This window comes from Scomber scombrus, chromosome 4 (genome assembly GCF_963691925.1).
Source record: "Scomber scombrus chromosome 4, fScoSco1.1, whole genome shotgun sequence".
Taxonomy (NCBI): domain Eukaryota; kingdom Metazoa; phylum Chordata; class Actinopteri; order Scombriformes; family Scombridae; genus Scomber; species Scomber scombrus.
Window position 1 is genome coordinate 23387002 of NC_084973.1, and position 26183 is coordinate 23413184.

General features: G+C 39.0%; 1 protein-coding gene across 1 annotated transcript in view; it reads right to left on the reverse strand.

Annotated features, from left to right (window-relative positions):
* arl15a (ADP-ribosylation factor-like 15a) overlaps nucleotides 1-26183 on the reverse strand; it is a 115296-nt gene that overhangs the window by 44790 nt on the left and 44323 nt on the right. The window contains exons 3-4 of the mRNA XM_062416954.1: nucleotides 20211-20270; nucleotides 6049-6257 (exon numbers count right to left, since the gene is read on the reverse strand). Of these exons, the coding sequence (XP_062272938.1) occupies nucleotides 6049-6257; nucleotides 20211-20270 (269 nt within the window). The remainder of the gene's footprint in view (nucleotides 1-6048; nucleotides 6258-20210; nucleotides 20271-26183) is intronic.

Below are 26183 nucleotides of genomic sequence, written 5' to 3' on the forward strand. Positions count from 1 at the left end.
ATCAATAAGTAATGTGAACACAAATATTACCTTCTAAAGACAAGATACAAGTTAGGGGACTAAGGAACAATGTGCCTTACAAGTTACAACTTCTGGCAAAACTCTAATTTTCTTAATAATTGACAATAACAAGGAAACCTAAATTGAATATTAAGAAACAATACACGTTTTTTTAGTAATGTGATATGTGATGACTGCTAATAGCACATAGAAGCTTTTACTGTTGTAAAAGAGCGATATATGTATGCTTAGAAAACATATACGCATGTGATATACAGTAGTTAGTATTGTCATTTGGGGGATTTTCTAGGAGAGTTAAGTGTAGTATAGTAACAAAAAGTTAAGGAATTTTCATTTTCTTCCCATTTTGGAAAAAGTTAACTCTCTAAAATATCCATGGGATGCCGCCTGCATCCAGTTGTACTGAAATGGACTTCCTTGAAACACACAAAGCCATTTTTAGCTGAACACAGCCATCCTATGTGCCACTTAACATGAATAAATACCTGTTATTCTATTTGTTTGATCTTTGAGGGTCTGTACCTGTTTTTCATTTGCATCAGCATGCTGTATAAATAATACTTTATCAGAGAACCTATAGCTTATTTCATTCTTCATATACGTATATTTCATAGATGCACAGTCCAAGCCCCTATAACTGAAGTTAAAGCCCCTTCAAAGTGAAGTAAATGCATAGCCTAGGAACCTGGGGAGAACTGAAAATAAACTCCAGGAAGAAAGCCCTGCGGATGTTGAGCAAATGTTTGGTTAACATATAGAGAGGGTTTGCCGTCTTGCACTCTCCAGTGGTTGAGTGGCCTCACTATCCCCCACCACCCTCCTTGTTCTTTTTAACTGTGAGACATGATACTACCTGAAGGCAGACTATCATTGATGAGAACAAGCAAGGGTTATTACTTCATTCATGAGCTTAATATACAGTATAGAGGCACAGAAACACATTGTAAGAGAAGGTGGAGTCAAGAATGTCTTTCATAGCGGTTCTCAGATTTTGTTTCATCTTAGCAAAGCTTACTTATGAGTCACTGAATACCAAATGACACCAGCATGAGTCAGATGATGATTTGCACACACAGGCATGGCAACACTCATAACCTCATGACCGTGACCAAACTTATTACAAAGACTAAATGCACACTTAAAAAACCATGCCAAATATTTTGTACCCACAACTGAGTCAGTGGAATCAGTGAAACTCAATTATTTAATTAATGATGTGACTGGTGATAGCAGATTTCCAAGCCTTATGTAATCTGTTCATGTGGATGTTCCCCCTTTTTTAATCTAGAAGAATTTGTTACTAGCACTTAATTTGCATGCATGTATTTCTTTCAATGTCTTTAATGTAGGAGCATATGTGACCAAGACAGATAGAGAGTGCAGATACATAAATACACAATAGCAACATGGACAAAGCATAAATGTCCATATGCCTGCTTATATTTAGCTAATGGAAATAGACACAGTATGAAAACAACTGCAGCTTCCCCAGCAACCAATTCACTTTATGTAAGTCATTCATTGTGAACTCAAATGGCCCTCCCAACATGGTGGAAAAAAAACGCCTTTGGGCGACATCCATCTCATCCCTCCATCCCCATGAGCCAGTCTCACATGTCATCAGTGTTTGCAAACAGTTCAGAAAAGTCAATACTTCCCGAGACTTATGCAATGACGAGTCGAATATGGCCGGACACGTCACGCTAAGAGCAGTGGGAAAGTGTGAGCAGCTCGCAGACTGGATTAACTGGCTACGTTATGAGGGCCAACAAAGAGTCCAGTGTTATCAGGCTTAAAAGCGAGCAGTTGCCATTTAAAATATCAATAAGATTAGTGTGTTTCCGTGACTATCGTAGCTTGTGGTCAAGTGCAACCAATCCATGCTAATTAGTTCAATTAAGCTAAACTGACTCAGGTGGAGCCACAGGTTTGCTTCAAATGCGTTTAATTTGGGTCACAATGAGACAATCTGGTATAGAACTTTTCTCCCTTTAATTTCCTAGTACAGATTTTGCATCACTACAGAGCAGCAACACCGGTGGTCTAGGCAAGGAAATGCAGATGGCCCTCTCTCCAGGCATCCATCTTAGTTATCCTTCAGAAACACTAAAATAGGCCACTGGAGATGATGCATGTGTGTGTGTGTGTGTGTGTGTGTGTGTGTGTGTGTGTGTGTGTGTGTGTGTGTGTGTGTGTGTGTGTGTGTACGTTTGTGTGTGTGTGTGTGTGTGTGTGTGTGTGTGTGTGTGTGTGTGTGTGTGTGTGTGTGTGTGTGTGTGTGTGTGTGTGTGTGTGTGTGTGTGAGTTTGCGGGAAAATTAGGCTCAAGGTTTTTGAAACATGAGTTAGCATTGCACTGGGAATGCTAGCCATAACATCCAACTCCAAGAGGCTCCTTCTGTGAGGGACGTAGAGTGGTTGAGCATAGCTAGCAAAGAGGAAGACAGACAGACACAGAGAGATAGAGAGATAGAGAGAGAGCGAGAGAGCGAGAGAGAGACAGAGAGAGAGACAGAGAGAGAGAGAGAGAGAGAGAGAGAGAGAGAGAGAGAGAGAGAGAGAGAGAGAGAGAGAGAGAGAGGGTGGAACAGTCAGACTACTCTGCTTGTTTTTTCATCGCTGCCTCCACAAGCAGTGATTAATTCTGTCCTGAGGGGAGGTGATGACATGACCCACTACTCCATGACTACTCCATGACATTTGTACTATCGTTTAACTATTGGAGCCTGTCTGTTGGTGGAGCAGCAAACTGTTAAGCAAGACAAAAGAGAATGACTACAACAAAATATTTGTACTGATTGGTCAGAAGTATGTTGCTCCTACTCGGCCAAATTACAGAGAGAATTAAAAACAACAAAGCCTGTCCAGCACAAACTAGACTCTGACAACTCACACAAAAAATATCCTTGACACTGGGTTGAGAATTAAACTCTGTATCCTCTAAAACTACCCCAACCAAAATTACATGGCACTCAAATAATGATTAAAATGTGGAATCAAAATCATAATAAATTGAAATATTCAGATGTTCTCTAAAATAATCTTGAGTGGCACAGGCTAATTGCTAAATTAGTGAAGTGACTTACTGAAATAAGAACTATGCTACTTATAAATCACTTTCTGTTTTAAAAATGAAATGCATAACATTGACCTGCCAAATGTAAAATAACCTAAAGCATAAATCTACGCTTTCAGTAAAGGTAAAAAAAAAAAAAAAAAAAGACATATAGGCAAATAAACAATTGGGGGAATCTGTGTACCAGAGACCAAAAGCTGTTTCATGGGCCATTTACTGGCAAGGATATAAAGTGAGCATCTTGGAAGCACATGTCCTGTGGGTTCACTAAACCTGTGAAACAGATGAATGTATAACAAAAAGAGAGCCGAGATGCGAAAAAAACAGCTACAACAGATAAATTCTGAATCCCCATTGGTGATGATGGTCAATTGTTATGTCAGATATTTATGTTAAATATTTATGTTCATGCTGCTGGTCTAGGGCCTCGTGGTTCTAGTGAAGAAGAGAATCACGCTTCAGCTTGAATATAAATCTGCTGTGGCCTCAAAATTATACATTTATTGCATTTCTGCCTTAACCGCTTCTTGACATTTAAAATTAGAATACAGCATTATAGCAGGTAGCACACAATGAACAAATGCATGAAGGCATTGAGTAGCAATTGTCTAGCACATAATTAATGCCTTGTTTTGTGTCTTTTTAATGCTTATCTCTAAGTTTAGTGTCTAGGTGAAAACGTTTTTCTATTATGTTTTCCTATAGACTTTTTGTGGAATTTCAGGTGTTCTTATTGAAAGTTTTTTTAAATTGTATTTAAATTGCATTTAACTCTGCTGTCTTTGACACATAAGAATGTCCTTCCCCCTTCTTCTTGCACACAGTTAGTCATTTGGAGTAATGCACATTTGTATGCAAGAATTAGAATACTACATCCTTCTTTCCTGAATGTGATCTGGTTCCCCCTTAAGATCTTGTGGCAATCCCAGGACAGGTAGAATATGAAATGGTGTCTTCTTTCAGCTAGATGTACCAGAATACCTCCACAATGAGCTGTCCAGGCATCCAATTAAGATCCCCAAACCAACTTAACTGGCTTGTTTCAATTCAAGGGGAGCAGTGGTTCTTCCGTCTCCTTCCAGATGTTCAAACTCCTTACCCTGTCCCTGAAGGTGTGCCAAGAAACACCCTTCTGCCGCTTGTATCCATCATCTCATTCTTTCAGTCTCTACCCCCAGTATCCTTGCGAGATAAAAAGGAATTTGCATTAATCCCCCTGTATCTACAGTTCAATCATCGATTTAAGCCTCCTTTTCAGCCAGCTTTCCCCAGGAGGATCAGCATTGTGATACACCAACACCAGCACCACAAGCCACAGGCACTGTCCCAGGCCTCCAAGTAACACTGAAGAGGCGTGTCATCCAACAGGCTTTTAAATCTCAGAATGACTCTCTTCCATCCCTGGCATGTTGCCCTGGGGAGCACCACCACACGATATGCAGAGATTCTTACAACTTTGCCTCCTCCACAGAGGGCATGTCTATCCAGAAGTTTCCGCTCATAGTATCCCCAGTTGAAGTGAGCCCCTGCTGAGAAGCCCCTACTCCTTCCTGAGTTATTGGACAGTTTGCCAGAACCTTTTTGAGGCCAAACAGTCCAAGTTGTTTTTTTTCATGAACTCCCAAAACTCCTTTCACACTTAAGTTTTTGATTCTGGGACAACAGAAGCTGCATTACCTCTGGACTCCAGATTTCTTCACTGCTGATTCATAAGACCCTTGGGTTAACCAAGCCTGAAAAGTCTCCTTCATAAGCTTGACAATATCCTCTTAATATTGGTGTCCACCAGCACAGAAAGACCAAATGAGGATTGAAAGAACTGTGGTTGGTTAGTTTGGCCACATTGTGTTTGCTTCTACAAATTTCTGTTCATGAATTGTTGATTTTAAAAGACAATATTAAGGAAGTAGTCTTCTCTAGCATACATCTAGCAAAGTCATTAAACTACAAACCTCCTGTTAACCATGATTACCGCTCCGTGTGGATTAATGAACGTAAACTCATTAATTGCATGATGGGAGTCTCCTATTCAGTAATGAGACCAAACGAAATCTGTCAAAAGAGAGCCCAGTCCTGGGCTGAAGTTCCCAAGCCACTGCAGTGCATAGTGATGAATCTGATACTATCTATGCGGCATCTAGTTGGTATCACTTAATACCCTGTGCTAACTTCGATTCCTTCCTCAACAGAAAAATGTTCTTATGAGCCAATTTTCATATCCATGAGTCTGCACACAATGGCCCCCTCCTTGGCCTACCACCCACTTGGCAATATACTAGACTCCTACACCTGACCTTTGAGGGGGTTGGCCTACATGGCATTAGCCCTGTGTCATTTGTTGGGACTGAGTCTCACCTGGCCAGCCAGCAATGAGACAAGGGACTGCAAAGTCCTGTTCTAGGCCTGGCTGCAGCGAGAGGCCCTGGATTCCATATTCCAGATGAAGTTTCCCTTTCCCCAAAACACCAATTCATGGGGGTCTTTTGATCATTCTTGTTTGGGCCAGAGACCAACTTGCCTTGGGAGACATGACCTGGGGTGTTGTCTTCAACAAGACAGCTTCCCAGTTCACAAGGGCATGCAAATAACCTCATGCCACCAACACAAGAAAATGGGGATTTTACAAGTCAAATTAAAATATCTTAAAATGATGAGACTGACAATCTCACAGTCATTATGTGATACATTCCAATGAGAGATCAGCTCTGGAATCACCCACTTTATCACAATGGACCCATTGCGTACTACTAGTTATTTGAGTGTGCAAAAGAGAAGAGCTTCATGTGTATGCATATACTTATTGTTGGTGAGTATGGTTACCTTTTCTGATCAAGACTGACATTTAATGTTTTTAATGACTCAGTGGAAGTTGCTTCAAAGTAAGACAAACTGAAGTTAGAGATGCATGGGATGGAACAAGTTAACAGTAACACTGTAAATAGGCTAGGTTACCTGGTTTGGCGTCCTTGCTGCAGGCTTGTCCTGGTGATTGGCAAGGATGAGGAAAGGCAGCGTGCAGAGCTGTGGATGCTGGAGGGCTGAATGGAGCTCGTTACGCGCTGCCTCGAGGTCCTCATCTGATGAGGCACTGTCCAATACGAAGACTACACCCTGTGACCCCTGGTAGTAACGACTCCAATATTTCTTGATATTGTCGGCTCCTGCAGAAAGACATGATGCCATTAAATGTGTCAACTTTTGGGATGACTCATTGCCATAACTGATGTTACTGCTCTCATGTACCTCCTGGTGGTGATTATCTAGTTTGCATGTAGAAGTATTTCAATGCAACCCATTTTATTTGTTTTTACTAAATTAATAATTCATATTGTAAATAATCAATTTGAGTTTAGAATATACTATTATAGATTATAAACTATAGTGAAAGATCCACTCTGGACAGATATAAATACAGGCCAGTCCTTTTGGTAGAGGCATTTTTCTTCACTTCTATTGGTCCTTGGTCAAATGTATGTATGCATCACAGGTATGTATGTAATCTATGCATCACAGCATCTTGAATCTAACCGTGGATTGTCTGTAACCATAAAAGAAAGATGCTTTCCAGGTAAACAGATGTAAAAATGTACTTTTTCAAGCAATTACTTCTGTAATGTTTAGAATTATGTCAATTAAACTGAGAGAAAATAATCATAATACATACAATTTAAAAAAGCAAACCTCCATGGTATTTACCATGGTTTTGTGTGAAAGCAAAATCACTGAGTATTGTTGTAATTAAGTTCTAACTACTCTACAACTCCTTTCAACTACTACTTATTATAACATGGAAGTTATCTCCAAAGTTGTTTAAGTAAATACACATATTGAGTGGATTATTCAATGGAGTCTGGGCTATTTCAAGACAATGACAACACTGAGTTCATTGTGAATAACATATGGTTTCTTTTTTGTGTGCTAACTTGGAGTAACAATGTCCACTCACAATGGTTTAGTTCAAGGCAACTTTATTTGTTAGTGTAAGTAATTTGAGGAAGACCAACATGCTCACAAAATGAGTCAGTCATGTCTGTTTTGCCACCACTGTTGGCCCATCCTTTTTCATACTGACAGTGCAGGCAATGCCTCTGAAGAGGAAATAAATGTTTATGTAAAAAATGTCCATTCCTATTATCCTCACAAATTCTGATGTACTGTCTTCATTGTAAGGGCATTCAGGGTGTGTTCAAATCCCACCAGCTTTGAAAGATTGGTAAACCCAACCCCAACCACTGACTTGGCCATAACCATAACCATTTTTCACCAGAAGCAAAACATTAGCCTGTGATTAGTAGAGCTTAATGGGGCCAGTTCACGACCCAGGACTTTTTTCTAACGATAATTTCTTCTGCAATCATGCCACTGTCACATAATAATCACCTCACATTGAACTCATTGAATGCCATTTTACAATCCAAAACTCAATAAAAGAATCAATCTTTTTTTGTACTGGGGCTGCAGAACAAATTCTGGCTTAATGTCCTGTCTGCAGACTGCATACCAACGGTACTCTGGATCTGGAAATGCTCATCCCTTAACAATCATATCTATAATGTTTCTTCCTTTTCCAAGCAGTCAAACCCCCCCCCCCCCCCCCCCCCTCCGCCAAAAAAAAAAAAGACTTGGTTCTTCTTTAAGTCAGGAATGACAGCTGCTGTTGTCACCCTCTTTTCATTGATGCTGACAAACTCACTCAAGACCACAAACCATGATATACTAGTCATATCCTCCATGCTACTCATGCTCTTTCGGCATCGGGACATCTTGTTCCTTTCATTTTAGTCCTGTTGTTCTTGTATTGGAATTCACTGTAAATTGAATGTCTAAAAATGTAATGTTTAAGATGGCGAGTCAATCTCTATACAGAGGTAGTAACACCACATGATTCATAAACACCACATTACATGCAACAATAAGAGTCTACAGCCATGCAACTGTACAGGATGTCTGTGAGGCTGTACGTAGGCACTGCAGTGCAGTGCTATGAGCTTAATAGTTACATTAGCATACTAACATACTCAAAATGATAATGCTAGTCCATTTATTTTTAGCAGATATAATGTTCACCATCTTAAATGACCATGTTTAGCGTTTGCTAATTAGCACTAAACACAAAGCACAGCTGAGGCTAAAGGGAATTAGTTGTGCAGGTATTTGATCATAAAATAAAGTATTGGACAAACAACCCTGGATGAAAGGTCATGGGATAAAGGTTTTATAAGTCATGACCAATTCACCAATGTACCAATTTTCATGACAATCCATCAAATAATTCACAAGATATTTCAATAAAAAACAAAAATGTAAACCTCATGAACACCAAAGCGAGAGGGATTAATCTGGAGGACATGAATTTCTGTACTGAATTACAAGGCAATCCATTCAGTAGTTGTCAAAACACTGAAACAAAAATATCAATCTCATGGCGACACTAGAGGAAAAGTGGATCACCAAAGTATTTACAATACATTGTCTGAGAAACACACATTTCTGTAAAGAATTTGGTGCCATCTATTGAGTAGACGTTAAGGTATTTCAATGAAGAAGTGAAAAGTTTGACCTGCTGATGGTGCTTGAGTGAAGGTCTGGGGATCGCCAAGTATCCCCTAGGTACCATGAATGCCTGTTCAAAATTGCCTGGCAATCCAGTCAATAGTTGTCAAGATATCACAGTCTTGACCAAAGTTTTGGACCAACCAACCAACAGGCATTACTGTCGCTGCAGCCATGCCACTGACATGCCCTTTCTTACTTTTTAAATTTCATTAGATGAATATTGTCCTTTTCCTTTTCACATGCTTTCATACTAAATGTTAATTGTACATGCTAATCCAATTTGTTTGCACTGCATACAAACAACTACAAAAGATCCAATCACACTGCATACGCAAGTTTATGTATTTTCTTTTTACAAAATCTTCTTCCTCTGGTAAAAATTATCATCAGCCTGGTGAGATTACTTCCTCTGCAATCTTTTGAACTGTTGTTTTGTTATTGTTGCTCATTGTGAGGTAATTGCCAAGAAGTGATGAAATATGAGGCTGGCAAATGTTTAAACATTACAAAGTTCTCTCAGTGACATTTACCTCCCTTCCCTTGTGCTCTCCCTCCTTTTCTTTCTTTCCTCCCCCACTCCTTCTACTCACACCTCTCACTGGAGTGGAAAGCTATCAGACAAAGTGGCACTTGAGCGATTGACTAGGAAGTTTCTCTAATCTTTGCCTGGAAATGGTGGAATGTCCGTCACGTCTCATTGGATCTCATTGGCAACTTCTGCCACCTATTGGTCTGACAGGAGGATTTCCAAACATGACATCATAATTGTTAGGAATTCTGGCAGTCCTACAACATCATTAATCAAAAAAGTGCACCAGACTTCATTCCTTTGTTTTTTTTTTCTCTCTTCCTTTCTACTTTTTTGCCATTAAACACTTTTTACTTCATACATTTTGTAAGAAATATGTTTTATTTTCTCACTTTTAGATCCCAATAGCCAGTAGCACTGCAAAAAGGTAAAACAACATGTGAGGGAAAGTCAAGTCTCTAAAAGACCCCGTCAAGTACTGCCTCCTGAGTTGGATGACTTAATGCCTCATTTATTCACTGTCTGGGTTTTGACTGTAAGAATGGAAAAATAAATTACTAGTCAAATCAACAATCTAACTGAATTATGAGCTACTGCTTTGAAGCATTTTTAGTGTTTGATAAGGTTTTACATGAAACAAATGTAAATTATAAATTCTTAAAAGTACAGCCACTACTCCTTTTTTGCAAAATCCAGAATCTATGAATATGCAAATATTGTTCTTTTCAAAAGTGAAACTGCTGTACATGTGTCACATTGGACCAAAATTGGCTTCCAAATTAGTTGTGATGTCACAAAATCATCCTGTATATGTTAAATTCAGACTTAATGCAAGAAGAAACTTTCCTCCTTCATCAAATGAATGCAAAATCAGGCTTCAAATGTCAAATACTGCACATACCTACATTATTCTCCTCAGTAAAGCTAAAACAGAAAACGCGACAAAAAGAAAACACATTTTTTAGTATGGGGGGACTTTTGTGAAATGTGTTTTGCTTAATTTGACAGTTTTAGACCTGATACATTTAGATGTTGATTTAATGTGTAGGTGCAGAGAACAGCAACACAAGCCATCATGTTAGTAATGGCAAGAGAGCAAAAAGAATTCCAGTTAGCACAGAATATTGTAAAACATGATCTTGTGGTTCCATTACATAATTATCTACTGAGGCTACAACTGGCAAAGGAAATTGGTATCTCTTGTTTTCCAAGATGAATTTAATCCCTGAGTGCACTGTTAAACATTTACAAAATGGTGCATCGGTTATGGGTTATTTTTTTTACAACTGTATTGAGAGACTGAGGACTGACTTACTGTATAACACCAGTGTGTGTGCAAGATTGTTTATTTGTTATTATATTAAACTCCACTCCACCTGTCCTGGAACTAGCTTGACATGACCTATTATCTACATTTAACAATGTATCCATTCATATGCAAGCAGTGCACTGAACCTAAATAAAAATGTATACCATTATAAAAGTGTTAAGTGTTTTAAATTGTTAGTTTTAAATGTGTGTGTAAATATACTGCATGTGTTTTATGCCGGCAATGTAAGAAAACATTCATCCATGCTATAATTTCAACAATTATGACAGTATCACACTACAGAAAAAACATTTGATGTCAGTCTGTGATGTCAGAGTAACTCTCTCTGGAATCAAATGGAGAGAAATCTGATCTGAGAAAAAAAAACACATCCCCGGCCAACACAGCCAACCCAGCCCTCCCTCTCCCTTTCAGCCAAGCAAGACTTTTTCAACCCTCTGCAGCAGATGGCAACAAACAGAAACAAGGAGTTTAATTACTTATACAATGTACTGCAAACTATATATAAATGTATAACCTTTATGCATGGTTTGAGTTCTGGGAGACATGAATCTTAATGAAGGTATTGTATGTAGATGTATTAATTTGTTACGATTCTTTCTATTTTGGCATCAGCACAGAAAATTACCAAAAGTATTTTCCACATAGTGTAGTGCTTTTGAATTCAGGTTATGGCACCATTGGACTATAGCTGTAGTTGTTAACGTGTTGTTAAAATGATGACATGTCCAAACTCTACAATAGACTTGGCAGCTTTATTTATTTAACCCCTGCAGTTTCTTTTTTCTTTCACAAAAACACTAAGTGACACTAAATGCTACAATGCATGAAAAGACATGAGGCTTGCACACCAGAAGCTGGGATGGCATGGTGGGGTGGTACATCAGATGTTTATACGCAACTCTGTGTATTTGTTGTGGTGTATGTGATTTGTTCTTATTGAACAAAGTTCACTTGTTTTAAAGGGGCTGAGGAGTTAGGTTTCGGGGACATTCGCTGACATTTTGAGACAAAAACTGTTTAGTATTACAGTCATTTTAACAGGAACTAAGAATCAAGACCATATTTTACTGATCCAGGCATTCCTGCACTGGGTGCGTGTTGCTTATCAAACTGATTACAAAATCTTACGGATTACTTTTAAAGCCCGGATGGGGCCTAGCCCCAAGTTATATGTCTGACCTCTTAATGCCTCATGTTACCCCTTTTCTCCCTGAGATCCTCAGATGCTTCCTCTCTCATTGTTCCAAGATCTGGACTCAAGCACAAAGCTGATCAAGCCTTTGCTGTCAGGGCTCATGGACTTTGAGGACATATGTGCAGCAAATGTATCACTTTTAAAAACTCACCTTTACAAAATAGTTTTTGATTGATTAAATTCTTAATGTTCTAACTTACTTCTATCTATTTTATTGTAAATCACTTAATACAATTACAGTAACTATGTCTTATTGTAACTGTGTTGTTCAAAAGTGCAAGTTTATTAAAGTGAAGGTCAAAACAAACTGTGAAAATATGAAAAACAGTGAGACCTAAGATAATGTGGGAGTCATGATGTCAGTAGTGCTGGGAGAGAAAAACAGACATCTACTGGTTACACAAACACAAGTGGCAACAATATTTCAGTGATCAGGTTACTTCGTTTTATTTACCAAAGTGTGGCAATGAGTTAATAAACCAAACTCAGAGGCAAATGCCAGTAAAACATAAGCAAGCAATTATGCAGTAAAAATTAAATGCAGACAGTCTTTTCCTTGAATTCAGAGTCTCTTTCTGTTTTAGTGTGTACTGGTTGGTGTGTCTAAATTAATGCACACATTCAAACAGCATGGGATGGTCTAAGTTTCAACCTACTACCCTATATTTTCATTTACTCTACATTAGGCTACTGTTGACAACTATTCTGTTTGCGTTTGGGTGTGAATGCAGGTATGTTTTCAGATTCACAGGCAGCTTCAAACAACAGTTTCTCATACACCTCTGCCTCCTATCCTTCACCAGCTTTAGCCAGCATTTACCTTGAACAAAATGCCAACATGTTGCTAATCAAGTCTTTTTTTTTTCAGTCTTGAAAGTAGAAACACTGAAAGCAACCCTTTTTGATGTCTCCCTAACAAAAAACAGACAGTGTTTTTTTTTTCTCTGAACAAAACAGCTACAATACAGTGATGGGAGGGAGTGCTGGGACAGTGAGGGAGGCCTCTAGTAAAGTTTGCTTACTTCACTGAGGAATGAGCTGGGGGTGGAGTGAGGTTGAAAACACTTCAGCTGTTGATACTCCTATCAACCTGCAGTCCCAGCAGTCTCTGTTTTGAAGTAAACAGTTCCTGTGTGAGGTCTAGCTTGAAACAAATTAATTCCTTTCATTTATGCATATAATTGACAAAGCTAGTTTCCAGAAATGTGGTACCTTTTTGAGTTATAGGAATCGTATTTTGGTTGGTCCATATTCATCATGTGCTGCTGTGAATGGCAGAGCTGTTTATAGTTAAAAGACAAGTATTGTGACAGGTTGGGAGCATGTGATTCATCGCCTCACTCAAGTTATTAATATTCCACTTTACCCAGCCCTCTTGCACATATAGCCCACTATACCAATATGAGCAAAAATATCAAGTCCATATGGATATGTCCTTATTGTCCTTGGACACTTGTCCTGCAATTAAAATGTCCTCAAACTTTTTTCTTTTTTTTTTAATCTTAACTCAAGAAGTTGGTTTGGCTAATGCACTATAAAGGTATTAACGGGTTGCCCCTTATAGTATCTGTGATGGACCATTCAGCCAGCATCAAAAATCCCCAACATCAAACAGCGAAATATCCTTGAACAAAGCCTCAAATAGAGATCGGTTACACAGCTGTCCTCAGAAAAATCAGAACAGTATGCGACTGCCAGAACCATATTTAAACCCAAATGACAATTTACAAATTATTTCAGTTTTGGTCGGGTCTTTTCCAATGCAAAAGAAAAGCTTCCCTGCCTGCTTCAGTCACACACACACACTGTGGTCCCACTTGATAGTAATAGGAACCACATTGGGTCTGTGATGACTACGACGTTGTGGTTTTGGTCTAAGATGTGCTCACATACCTCCTATGGCTGTTGGTGGCCATAGACAACTATTTCTGTGAGTATTCTGTGATGTTCTTGCATATTCCCTGATATGGCATACAGTAATTTAACCCAAAGTGAGTCCAAATTTACACAATGATAAAAATTAAACTACATTAACCTCAGGTGTAAATGCATCATATGCGTACCGTTATCGACTTTTTTCATACCTGTATGCACACACACATACCATTCTCATCTACAAACAAAAGCACATCCATCTGTAAATTGGCACATTTTAGCAAAAATCTTCAGATAAATGTTCTCATTTCCACTATATTGTGAACGGAGCAAAGAATTGGAAAGCCTGGTGACAAATACAATGTTTAAACAGGAATACTGCATGTGCAAATATGTACCTTTCTACTTCCAATCTAAAGCCACAATACTAAAGAACAACAGCAATGAGTGGTAATTATTAGGACCACTTCTTCATCAGCTGTCATTGCGTGGCATGAATGCACACTGTGAAATGGCCCGTCTAGACTTGACGTCATGTCACTGTCCAGACATATACACACACACATTCACACACGCGCGCTCATACGCTCACTTAATAGATTCCTCCCTGTGTTCCCAGAGGTGCCCTTCCCACCTAATCCTCATACCTGGCATCAGCCGAGTAGCAAATGCTTCCCAGACTAAAGATTGCCAGATACAAAATTCCCAATGTCAACCAAATACAAATACTTGATTACAATGTATTCAAATGAGTGCAAATAGGTTTCATGTTACAATGTTTCCACACAGTTTTGCTGTAGTGACCCTGTGATATAGTGAATAATGTCTCCCTCTTTTCATGCTGGAGCAAAAACCCACAATTCTCTCTGGGTATTTGTTTAATTCCTGATTACATTTTCTAATTGCTTCTAACTGAGTAAGTAATACAATGTGTCACGGAGGTGACATCACCCCACTGTGTCAGTGTCACACTTAAAGAGATAGAGGACAGGATCATTTCAGTCCCTTCTTTAATACTAAACTCAATGGGCTCATATTACTAGATTTACATGCATATAAGAAGCCAAATTATTGGGGGAGATCATGTTTAAGCAGACAAATAGAGAAACATTTTACATTACAATATATACTGCAGTAAAGGCTTATTGTAAAAGTGTTTAACAGCCATCATATTTCTCTCCAAATCCCCCCCCCCCCCCCCCCCCCAACCATATTTTTATATTTCAAGTGCATCAGTAAAATGTGGCGCTGCAGCCTTTTCTGAGCAATTGACCGACAGCTCTGACAGAGGACAGACACTTCAGCAAGAGACCACACAGTTTGCCTTTTAGCGTGCACATGTGTCTGAATTTTACAAATAATCTGCTGTTCAGCTGTGGAAAACAACATATTTAGATGTATTTATTTCAGTTACCGCTTCAGTCAGACTTTGGCTTTAATTACTTTGTCCTTTCATCCTGCCACAATGCTGTCACAACCATACTTTCCCTGTTTGAAATTTTTGTCATGCACAAGCACACATGTAGAAACCCACTTAGAAAACCTGTTATTCCAAATACATTCCCAATATATCAGGTTTTTCCAGGAAAAAAACATTTCTGTAAAAAAACATTTACTTTACTACAATGACAGGAAACAGGTTTCTCATTTTCATGATATTTAAGAAATCAGGGCTCTGCAGAAATTTGCCAATAACTAGGTTACTTAAACACGTCATACGACAAGACAGAGACGAGTCCTGTCTGGTAACAGTATGAGGTTATGTGCTTTATCAAGGACAGACAATGTGTTCGAATCAATAAGCAAGGTGAGCTTAACAGAAGGAGTGACAATTGAAAAGAGACACAAAGATAGGACAAATGATAGGAAAAATACAAGCACAATCTGGAGGCAATGGTAAACAGAAGAAGAGATGGGAGACATAAAGGAAAGGAAGAAAACAGAGGCAAGAAAACAGAGCTGAAGATGAGAAAGAGAAGAAAATGAAAACAAGACGGCAGGAACCTTAATGACAGATGCATGAGTGAGACACACGTAAAGCTTGGTCTGAATCATTACAGGCATCAAACAACAGGGTTTCCTGCTCTAAAGCTGTTTTGTGCCTCTGGTTTAATAGACAGCTTATGACAATCTGGTCCAGTGCACTCAAGGCAGAGAGACTAAAAAATGCATTACCAGGCTTAGCAACTATTCAAGTTACAGTTCTAAATCACCTACATGTGGGGATGTCCCGATCTAGTTTTTCTGGCCCTGATCAAACTCTAAGTCCTTAGCTTTACATTGCAGATAGGGTTGTGCAACATATTGATATTGTATGGTTTTCATGTTATTAGACTAGATGACCTTAGATTTTGGATATTGTGATATTGCATATGTATTTTCTTCTCCTGGTTTTAAAGGCTGCTTTACAGTAAAGTGATTATTTGCCTTTACCCACATTACTGATTATTATTCATCAAAAATCTCAACGTGAACATATTTTGTGAAAGCATCAAAAGTCATTCCTATAATATTGTTGCAATATCTAAGTGTTTGGTCAGAAATATTGTGATATTTGATTTTGTCCATATTGCCCAGCCCTAATAGCAGCAGAGACACGTTGACTTTGGCACACATTTTTCACGGGCTTCTTAATTCAAATACTGAACATCCTCGTTCAAAACTATAAAAGTGGTAGGAGCGCCCTGGTGGTTGAGTGGTTAGAGCGCATGCCACGTAATCGCAGTGTCCCTGGTTCAAATCCGGCCAGGGACCTATGCTGCAGGTCATTCCCCCCCCCCCCCCCCTCTCTATGTTTCCTGTCGGCCTCTCTGCCAGTTACTTTATGAATAAAGGGAAAAAAGCCTAAAACAAAAATTTTAAAAACTATAAAATTGGTTATCTTAAATATTTGACGAGATTACATGATATGAATGAGAGTTTAACTGAACCCCTGAATTTGACGTGATGAAAACCGCTAGAAAGAGGACGTATCACTCCATTGGTGTTATTGTAACCACAATCAATTTAACAGCGGTGTGACCAAGTGAGGGTCCTGCCCTCACAAAAGCTCTTTGGCCGAGTACAGACACTGGTTTCAAGGGAGCATACAAACCTGAGAACAGCTCAATTTAATTTTGGCTTGTCATCAAGCTACTCACAGAATTTATGTTAATTAGCCACGACTTATATAATCTGTCTGCCTGTGAAACTAGGTGGCTAAAACACAGTATAGTGTAGGGCTGGACAATATTGGGGAAAAAAAGGAAATTTCACCAGATACATGCAGTGTGTTATTCATGTACAGATATACCATTAACAATAATAATTTTCCTCATTTGGCTACTTTAAAAATCTATCCTTTTTTAAAAATTTATCTGTAACTGTAGTTGTGTCACGTGCATGTTTACAGGCAGGTGATTCGCAGATGCTGCATGCATAGCTGCATGCTATGTTCTCTGGTGAAGAGGTGCACTTGATCAGTTTCTCAACCAACCAAAACAGGCAACAGTCATTTTAAAGCTGTGGTAGGCAAACAGTGGGACCTGCTTTGGTTGTTTGATAAATTGATAAAGTGCACCACTTTATCAAAGCCATTGGGAAATGATCAAACCAAACAAAAAATCCTTAAATGAGGCTAAATTATGCAATAACAGATCTTGTAGATTAGTCATGGAAAATGAGAACCTTGCTAGTTTTCCTTTGTATCAAGCCGCAAAAAAGTTGGAGCTTGAAGTGTTTTGAGTTAACGTCCCTTACTTGAAGTCGCACGTCCTGCTATGTAACTTTTGCACATGTGTACATTGTGATGACGATTCAGAAAAAATATATCATGCAGCCCTTATTAGAGTACGATAATGAAAGGATCTACAATTGATTATATATATATATATATATATATATATATATATATATATATATATATATATATATATATATATATCCTTTACAATAGGCCTCAATATTGATCCTTGAGTTGGATTTGGTACATCTTTATTTACATGGATTAATAGCTTGCAATTTTTAGATGACACAGGAGACCTGGCTCCTAAGCTAACTCATGCCATGTTACGATCACTCCCTGCTGTATGTAAGATCTCTCTGCGTGCCAAAGGTGTTGACCTTAACACTCGCTTGTCTCCCATGTGCCCTCTTCCTGTCAAACTTAAACCACTTCTGTCTCCCAGATGAAATGAGTTGAGCAATAATCCGGCTAACCCTGCCAAGCAAACAGCAAGGATAGAATAACAGCATAAGACAAGAGTGAAGGCTAGGGCTTTAGTGAGGAGATACTTCATGTGGTTTTCACTGCAAATACAGACAAATAGTTCATTTCAGCATCAGTATTTGTGTCTTAAATGTTCTTTTTGACCTGCTGCATTTTAAGGTCATCTGCCTACACCATCTGTCTTACTTTTTTTAGTGTAAGAATACTTAATTGACATTCACTGGGCTTTTTAATGGGAGGGGAAGGAAATAAATGGGAAGTGCTTTACTTCTTCACGCTCCTCAACAAGCGCTTCGCCCCTTGCCTTAGTCAAGGCTGAGTGAAGAGAACAAGCCACAAAGGTATTGTGTAAAACACGTTTTTTGGGGTCAGGAATACTGATGTTTGTGCGTCACATCTTGTATCATTTTTCTGCATCATTGATGCAGTGCAAAATAACATAAAACTAAACCAGGCATGTTTGCTTGTTTTAAAGCCATAGGGAAAAGGGGGGAGGGGGGGGGGGAGATACTGACAGAAATGGGAAGTGTTGACTAAGTTGCAAACAGAGCAGAAAGGGGCTGCTTTAATAAGAAAAGGATCTGAAAGACTGACCAGTGGAACATTATGCAAGAGCATCAACTCTCAAGACTCCATATTTACGTCATATACATTTGGAACTAGGACAGTACACCTTCACTCAGCCAAACAAGAAGAGCTGCATGTCAACATTTCACCTCAAACTAAATCTGCTACTGCAATCCAAACAAAAAGTAGTCAGCAGAGTCGTCAAAACATCATGTGCTTGTTTTTACCCTCTCTAACCCATCCATAACGGATGGCACCATAAATCGCTCAAATTCTTTTGCTCTGTGTCTATTTAGCCGGGGAGTAAGGGTCCAGGCAGGGGGGCAAAGAGAAAAAGAGAACAGATTTCATCATCCTTTGCTGTGGTGGCAGCCTATACTAACTTCTCTAAATCAAACGTGTCATCCGTGGGACCAGTGTTTTTCCAACCACAATAATGTCCCACCAGACTGGCTTTGACCCAATCCAGAAAAACCTCTTTTGAAAACCCCCTAATGCGCTCTGTCCAAATTTGGTAGCACTCTCGTTGGTGGTCCCCCGGTGCCTCTTTGTGTGTGTCTGCGCATTAGTTAGTGTGTGTATGTTTTTCATCTTTTCAGGAGGCTACGTTGGGTGAGCCTTCAAAATATACAGTGCACCTGTCAAGTGCCTAGTGTGAAGAAAACAACATAAATTATTTTAACTCCCAACAAAACAATAAGTTTTCTGGTGCCACTAAGTTGTTTGCAGGAGAAGGGATAGCACTGATTTATCCCTCTCTTAAGGCTCCCTTTAAGGACTGGAGTCTTCCCATTGCATTTGTTCTGTTTACGTATATCCAACTCAAGATCCCTCATCTGTGCTTATTAAACGGTTTCCTCGAGTGCTGTACATTTCCAGGAATAACAGTGCGTAGACTGTACAGCCACTCCAAAAAACCCTAACAGGTCTGACGTCTGTACACAAATGTCAGTTTGTGACTGAAACGTGTGATGTGACTGGAGGTAAAAGCAAAAATGCTTTTGCATCATTCGCTTACGCTGTTTTGTGTAAGCAGTTAATGTTGATGAGATTAAATGAGATATAAAAAACGTGTTATCAGACAGAAATGTTTTTTGTTTGTTTGTTTTTTAAAAGGCAAATCTACCCATTCAGATTAGTAATGTTACCAAAACATCCTATGGACATACTTAAAGGAAGAGGATACTGTGAGCTTTATGGTAATAAACCCATCAACCCATGAAATAACATATCAAAATGTAATAATATCAGTTTTGACTCTTAGTAACTTGTATTGAACACTGAAACAGAAGTAAAATCTCAAATAATGTTTTTAAAGCTTGTAGCATATCTTGTGTTATTCAATAAGGAGAATAAGTCAATTTTGCCAGGAAACTCGCCATATCAGTGATCAAGTTTTGAGTCCTAAAATCTGGAGTTGAGTTACCTTTTTTGAGCCACAAGGTAAAAATACTAAAAGTGATAAAAAAAAGTTAACATACATTAATCAATTGTGTGTTTTCTTTTTATCCAGTCAAAATAAACCAGTAAAATCAATATGTGATAAGTTTGATATGATATGACTGTTCAAATAAAAACTTCACTGTATACTCAAACGGTGGTTGTTGCTTTTTTCCTCAAGTGTAGTGTCTTTGATGCAAATTTCAAATGTAAAACCACATTCAGAAACCCAATTAATTTATTTTGAGGCTGCAGCCAATGAACCTGCAAATAACTGGGTTGACCCACAAGAAAACATCATTGGTAGACCACTCTATTTCCCCTGACACAGATTCACCCACCAGTTTTCATTGTGGGTTTCACGTGACAAAAGAGGCTATTTTTACACCAAGGCTGTTCATGTATTTCTTACCTCCAAGTTCTTTTACATTCAAGATGGCATTTGGAAATGGCACTGCTTTGATGCTGAAACCTGAAAGAAGAATAATGAGAGTCAACCAGTGTAATGACAAAGACATTTTTTTTTACGTGTGTGTGTGTGTGTGTGTGTGTGTGTGTGTGTGTGTGTGTGTGTGTGTGTGTGTGTGTGTGTGTGTGTGTGTGTGTGTGTGTGTGTGTGTGTGTGTGTGTGTGTGTGTGTGTGTGTGGACAGCACGTGTTAGAAGTGATGAGAGTCAACTTTTAGGAATGTGGCTGGATTGCCTTTCAATAGTGAAAAAACTGACTTGAAATCCACTTTACCATTTTGTTTCCCTGGGATATTTAGTGAACCTTTTCCAAACCACCAGCTGATGAACACAAAGAGCACTGACAACATATTTGTGTTGTAAAAAGGAAAGAAAAGAACACTTTGTGTGGTCCTGGTTAGCAAAACAGAAAAACAAAAGAAGCTAAACAGTGTTTTGCTCCAAGTTGGAATTGGTGGAGAATAGAGTTAATGTCTAAAGTGCTACCACGTATTATGTGGTTTGTTTCTGTGGTAGCATACGGTGGGAAATAGTAAAGAAACCCACTGACGGAAGACATTTAATGTTGTTCAAATTATGCTAAATTGTCGTGGTGGGAATTCCTTTCTTGGTATCATTCACACACAGAAGGAGTGATGTGTGTGAGACAATCGATTAGGATTTTCTAAACATTTGAATTACTGCTTAATGTGGCTTTTAAACACATTACAACAGTCCAAACTCATGACGCAGGGGAAACCACTCTTGTTGTTCTTCATGATCTTCTCTGTAGATGTTACCAGACAGAGACATCTTTCCCAAATTATCAAATTAAACATATTTGTTAAACGTTTTTCTGTGTTTTAAACATGAACATTCAACAATGCAGTCACAGAGAAAACAACTATGGACATCCAAGCAAACTGCCACCAATTCATATGAAACATTGAGCGAATCTGGCAGCAGTATGGCGGTTAAACTAGTTAACACAATCAAGCTAGTGATGGCTGATAAGCATCAATTCAATTCACAGATCTGAATAATACACTTGACAAAATGCACCACAACATCTCCAGCTGCACAAAGGATGTGCCTAAACTTTGATCACCATATCAATTCTGTGGTGTATGGACACCACAGAGAAGACCAGTACTGATAACAGGTGTAAGATAACAGAGGACTGGAGTCATTGCAATAACTTCCAAATCCGAAGGATGCCCAAGGGCACGGAGGGCACCAGTACATAACTGCATCCCTTCCCAATGGTTTCCTTCTTTGGGTGACCTGAATATTGAAATCATGAGAGCTCACTGTATTGGACCCTAGCGTGACACCTCTTCCTCTTCATCCAGAATACTGACTGTTGCTACCCAATGTGAGCCGCTACCCAATGTGAGTCGCTACCCGATGTGAGTCGCTACCCGATGTGAGTCACACATGCGCAGTAGCGTCCACCATCGTCCGCCATCTTTGACAGTTATGTACGGCAACTCCGCTTGGAAAAAACACATTATTCACCCGACTCAATCGCGATTCGTGAGAAATATGAACTTTTGAGTGCTTGTTACATCTCTAAGGTTATAGTTTATCTTGTATTTTAAATATTGTTTTGTCAGCTGCAGCACTGTGAGAAGAGTTATTTCTGTGTTTCCTATGTTTTATGTGAATAATGTTAATCTAAAGCTGCGTTCAGACCTAAAGCGTCTGACGCGAAAAAATCGCTTGATTCGCTTCTATCGCGCCGCTTGATCATAAATATACATTTTTGGATCATCGCTTCATTCGCGCTTGTGACGTCGGGAGAAACTCGCCGCTGATTGGATGTCGCGGCGCAATGCCGCCTGAAAAGTTAAAATTTTCCAACTTTATTCGCGCCGCTTCAGACGCTTGATTCATTCATTCATTCATTCATTCGCTTCAGACGCTTCATTCGCGCCGCCTGATATCAAATCGCGTGTGATCGCGCCATTTACATTCATTGTCTATGTAGACTTGCTGCTCAATTCGCGTCAGACGCTTTTGGTCTGAACGCAGCTTAACAGCAGCAGTAGTGTTGTCGTAGTAACTGCAGGGCTCCAGCAGAGGGAGTGTAGAGCTGTCAGTCATTACACACGTCACCCGGGGAAAGTTTGTGTGTCTGTGTATTTTTCACATTAATACTCATAAATACTTCCTTTAAGGGCTTTATAAAAAATATATAGAGTCTAAGTAAAAAGAAAAAAGTCCCAGTCACATCAGCCGCTAACTCAGATCAGGATATATCAATAAAGTTTATATTTTAAAAAAACTAATGAAAAATGGCTCGTGTATTTATACTTCCCCGGTTACATACAGATGTACAAACCTGTGTTGAACTTCTATTGTTTCTATACTTTGTGCGGACTAGCATCCAACTGCTGAAACGTGTATGAAATACATCTATCCAACATATAACAGTAGTTTGTCCAAGTGGTGTTGCCGTAAGTAGCTGTCCAAGATGGCCGACGATGGCGGACGCTACTGCACATGTGTGACTCACATGGGGTAGCGACTCACATCGGGTAGCGACACTGACAATTACTTGGCTTTTGCCGCTGACTGCAAGATTACACTCTATTTAGTGTGTAACTCCTTCACCGTTACATGCTAAGTGGTGCACTGAAATGGAATGGACACAATCACAAGCTAGCTGGAAAAAACATAAATAAGCCAGGAGTAACTATGGTTAGTGAAGATTATCCATTTCAATATTAACTTTTAATGAGAAGCTAGAGTTAATTGGAAAAGGAAGACCTACTCCAGAGCTAATTTTGTTTAGAAAACCAAGGCTCAACAGGATAAACTCAACAGGATTTCGTATTCAAGTAACTTACGTTATTGCAATCACCAAAAGGTACGTTTTTAAAATCTAATAACACCTGCCGAAGCGACTGATATTATGGCCGCTGCTGCAACTGTTTTATATGTTACGATTTATTTGGAAAAACTGTCATTAATATATGTAGCTAATGTTGGCTGTATGCACGCTATGATGTGATTCTGCTGAAGTGGACACATAACTTGTGTGATGATGGAATTATCTCTAAGGAGGATTTTCATTTCACTTGAAAAATTAACTGTTTGTTTTGGTGATAACTCTCACTCCCTCTGTGCTGTTTGTTTATTACATTGGTTGTCTAAGTTAGTGTCTTATAGAGCTGTAATTATCATAGGTAACTTTTGCAGTACTGTAGGAGAACGTAGTAAAGTTGGGCTAGTAGTTGCTTGACGGGGGAAGGGGGAGTCAGAGGGCCAAGGTTTAATAGTCACAGTTTGCTATTAAACGCAATGGTTGGAAAAAGGTCAGCCTTTGCTTTTTATTTTCTCCAATACTACCTATCTTTGGTGTGAATATACATATATACAAATAAATATATAAATAAAATAACGCTATTTATGATGGAGTGAGGGTCATGCATTTTCCCCTAGTCACTCAGGAAAAATATTTGTACCTCCAGGGAGAGTCAAGATAAAACATTTTTAAAAAGAAACAAGTCACACCCCAGCCACCACCCTCCCTTTGATAAATAACAAACAGTCCCTAACCTCTAGTCCTCAGAAATAACTCGGGACATTGTAAAAAGTTAGGACTTAATGGAATCCTAAACCTCCCATTTTTATCTCAAGAGGAAGCAGACCATTTGGGAACTCCTATTATATTAAATTAACTCAAATAGGCCATTCTTGATATGAAACGAGGAAAGTCTTCAGAGAAGGACATTACTCCACCCATTATGTGCTGAAGTAAAGGCGTATGCCAAAGTCTTGACCTCCAGGATTTAGACACGTATGACAAACTTGTGCATCATGACCAAATCGGTTTTATAAACTCCCATCGGGCAGGATGGGATTTAAAAAAGGATGTATAAAACTTTGTAAGTGATATTAAACACCCTGTGCTGTATGGTCACTCAATGCAGACAAAGCCTTTGATCAGCTGAGTGAGTGGCAATACCTATGGGAGGTGCTTGAGAAGTCTGGCCTTGGCCAGGGCTTCATTAAGCTGGTTAAGGTACTTTATACAAATCCCTTAGCCATGGTGACAGCCAACATCTTATCTACCCCAACCTGTATCTCTAGAGGGTCCCACCAGGGCTGTCCTATCTCTCCACTTTTATTTTCTCTTTCTCTAGAACCTCTAGCCAAGAGTATCAGACAAAATCCCCTTAGTGAACCAATATACACACCATTCTCTGTCCTGATTTGCAGATGATATGCTGCTGTATGCCAATATTGCCCCTCCACACATTTTGGATGTCTTAGCCCAAATTAGCTCTTTCTGTGACTATAAGATCAATTGCCCCAAGTCCCAACTCATGCCTCTTAATCAATCCTTAAACCTGTCTACACTTCCACCTCATATTCCAGTGGTTAAATCATTCATGTATCTAAGCGGTGGTATCCACCCCTCTTTATAATCTACTTCCACAAAGTACTTCCAAAACATCCTAAAATGAGTAGGAACTTGAATAGATGGACAAAATTAACTCTGTCAGCGAAAGTGTCCATAACCAAAATGGATATTCTCACCAGAGTAAACTTCTTATCCAAATGGCTATTGGGACAAATTAAACAAAGTAATTTCATTTTGTGTTACTTTGTGTGGGGTGGTAAATGTTGTGGTAAAAGTAAAGTGATAAGTAAAAATGATGGTGGCTTGGCTGTCCCAAATTTTAAATGACATGGTCCTATGCGTTACACCCTGTGTCAACATAACCAGTAGAATAGAATATTGCCCACCCTCACTGGTTACAAGACCTTGTTTATTCTGCTTTTCCTCTTAAACTTGTTAAGTGTCAGCTTGGTCCAATTATATCCTTTTAACTGTCAACATGGCGGTTTGTAGAAAAATCACACTCAGACCTCTTTCAAATGGTACACTCATAGTCATGGTCAAATCTGGAGTAGGGATCTTGGCTGTTCTGTGGATGACATTTGCTGGTCAACAATCTGGGACAGTTTAGATGGTACTTCCAAAAATTCCAACCGCAAACTGATACATTTTAAATTACTGCATTGGATATATCTCACTCCCAGGAAGCTCCATCTGATGAAGCTCATATCCTCTCCTGACTATGCGCTCTGCCCTAATGAGGAAACTGTTTTTTCTGCACGTGTATTAGAGTTGTCCAAGGGTAATGTATTTCTGGAATCTGAAATTGACCATATTAACATTTAAGTGCCATATTGTCCAAAGATGCCCTTATTAAATGATCTTAGATCTCACATTTCATCAGACACTTGCACCTGTTAGTTTGTCCGACAGTGGCAAAAAAATGCTAGCACCCTCTTCATTCTCTTTCCCGGAATTATTGGCAACAATATTTACTGCATATAGCATATATGAAGATGTCAGTAGCAAGAATGCATAATGCCAAATAATCAACAATCAGTGCCTGGGCTTCCTTTACCGACAAAGTGACATCTTCTGTGCACACACATTTAGTCATAGACCCTATACAATTATTATTATGCAAATTATACCATACAGTTGTCTTCACCTTTTAACATATCAGTTATAGATATTTAATTGTTGTGGTTTAATTGTTAGGTTAATTGTTGTGTATCTGTTTTTGTATACTGTATGTTACCCATGGAAAACAATAAAAAAGTTTAACAAACAAAAAAAAAGAGAAGTTAATAAAAACATTTTCCTGCTGAGGTAATGGATTCGACATACTATATCCATTAAGGTCTACTCGGCGGCAGGCACAAACAGGTGTTCACTCCCTTGAACTACCGCCTGCCACAGAGACATGCACAACGGTAACAGGCAGCACATTTGGGAATTACTTTATATTTAGCTTCTACTGCTTAAAAGACCAGTGTGCAGGATTAAGTGGCTGGCTGACATTGCAGAGAAGAGAATACATAGTGGGCACAAAACTCCTGAAAAACGCAAAAGGCCCTCTCTAGAGCCA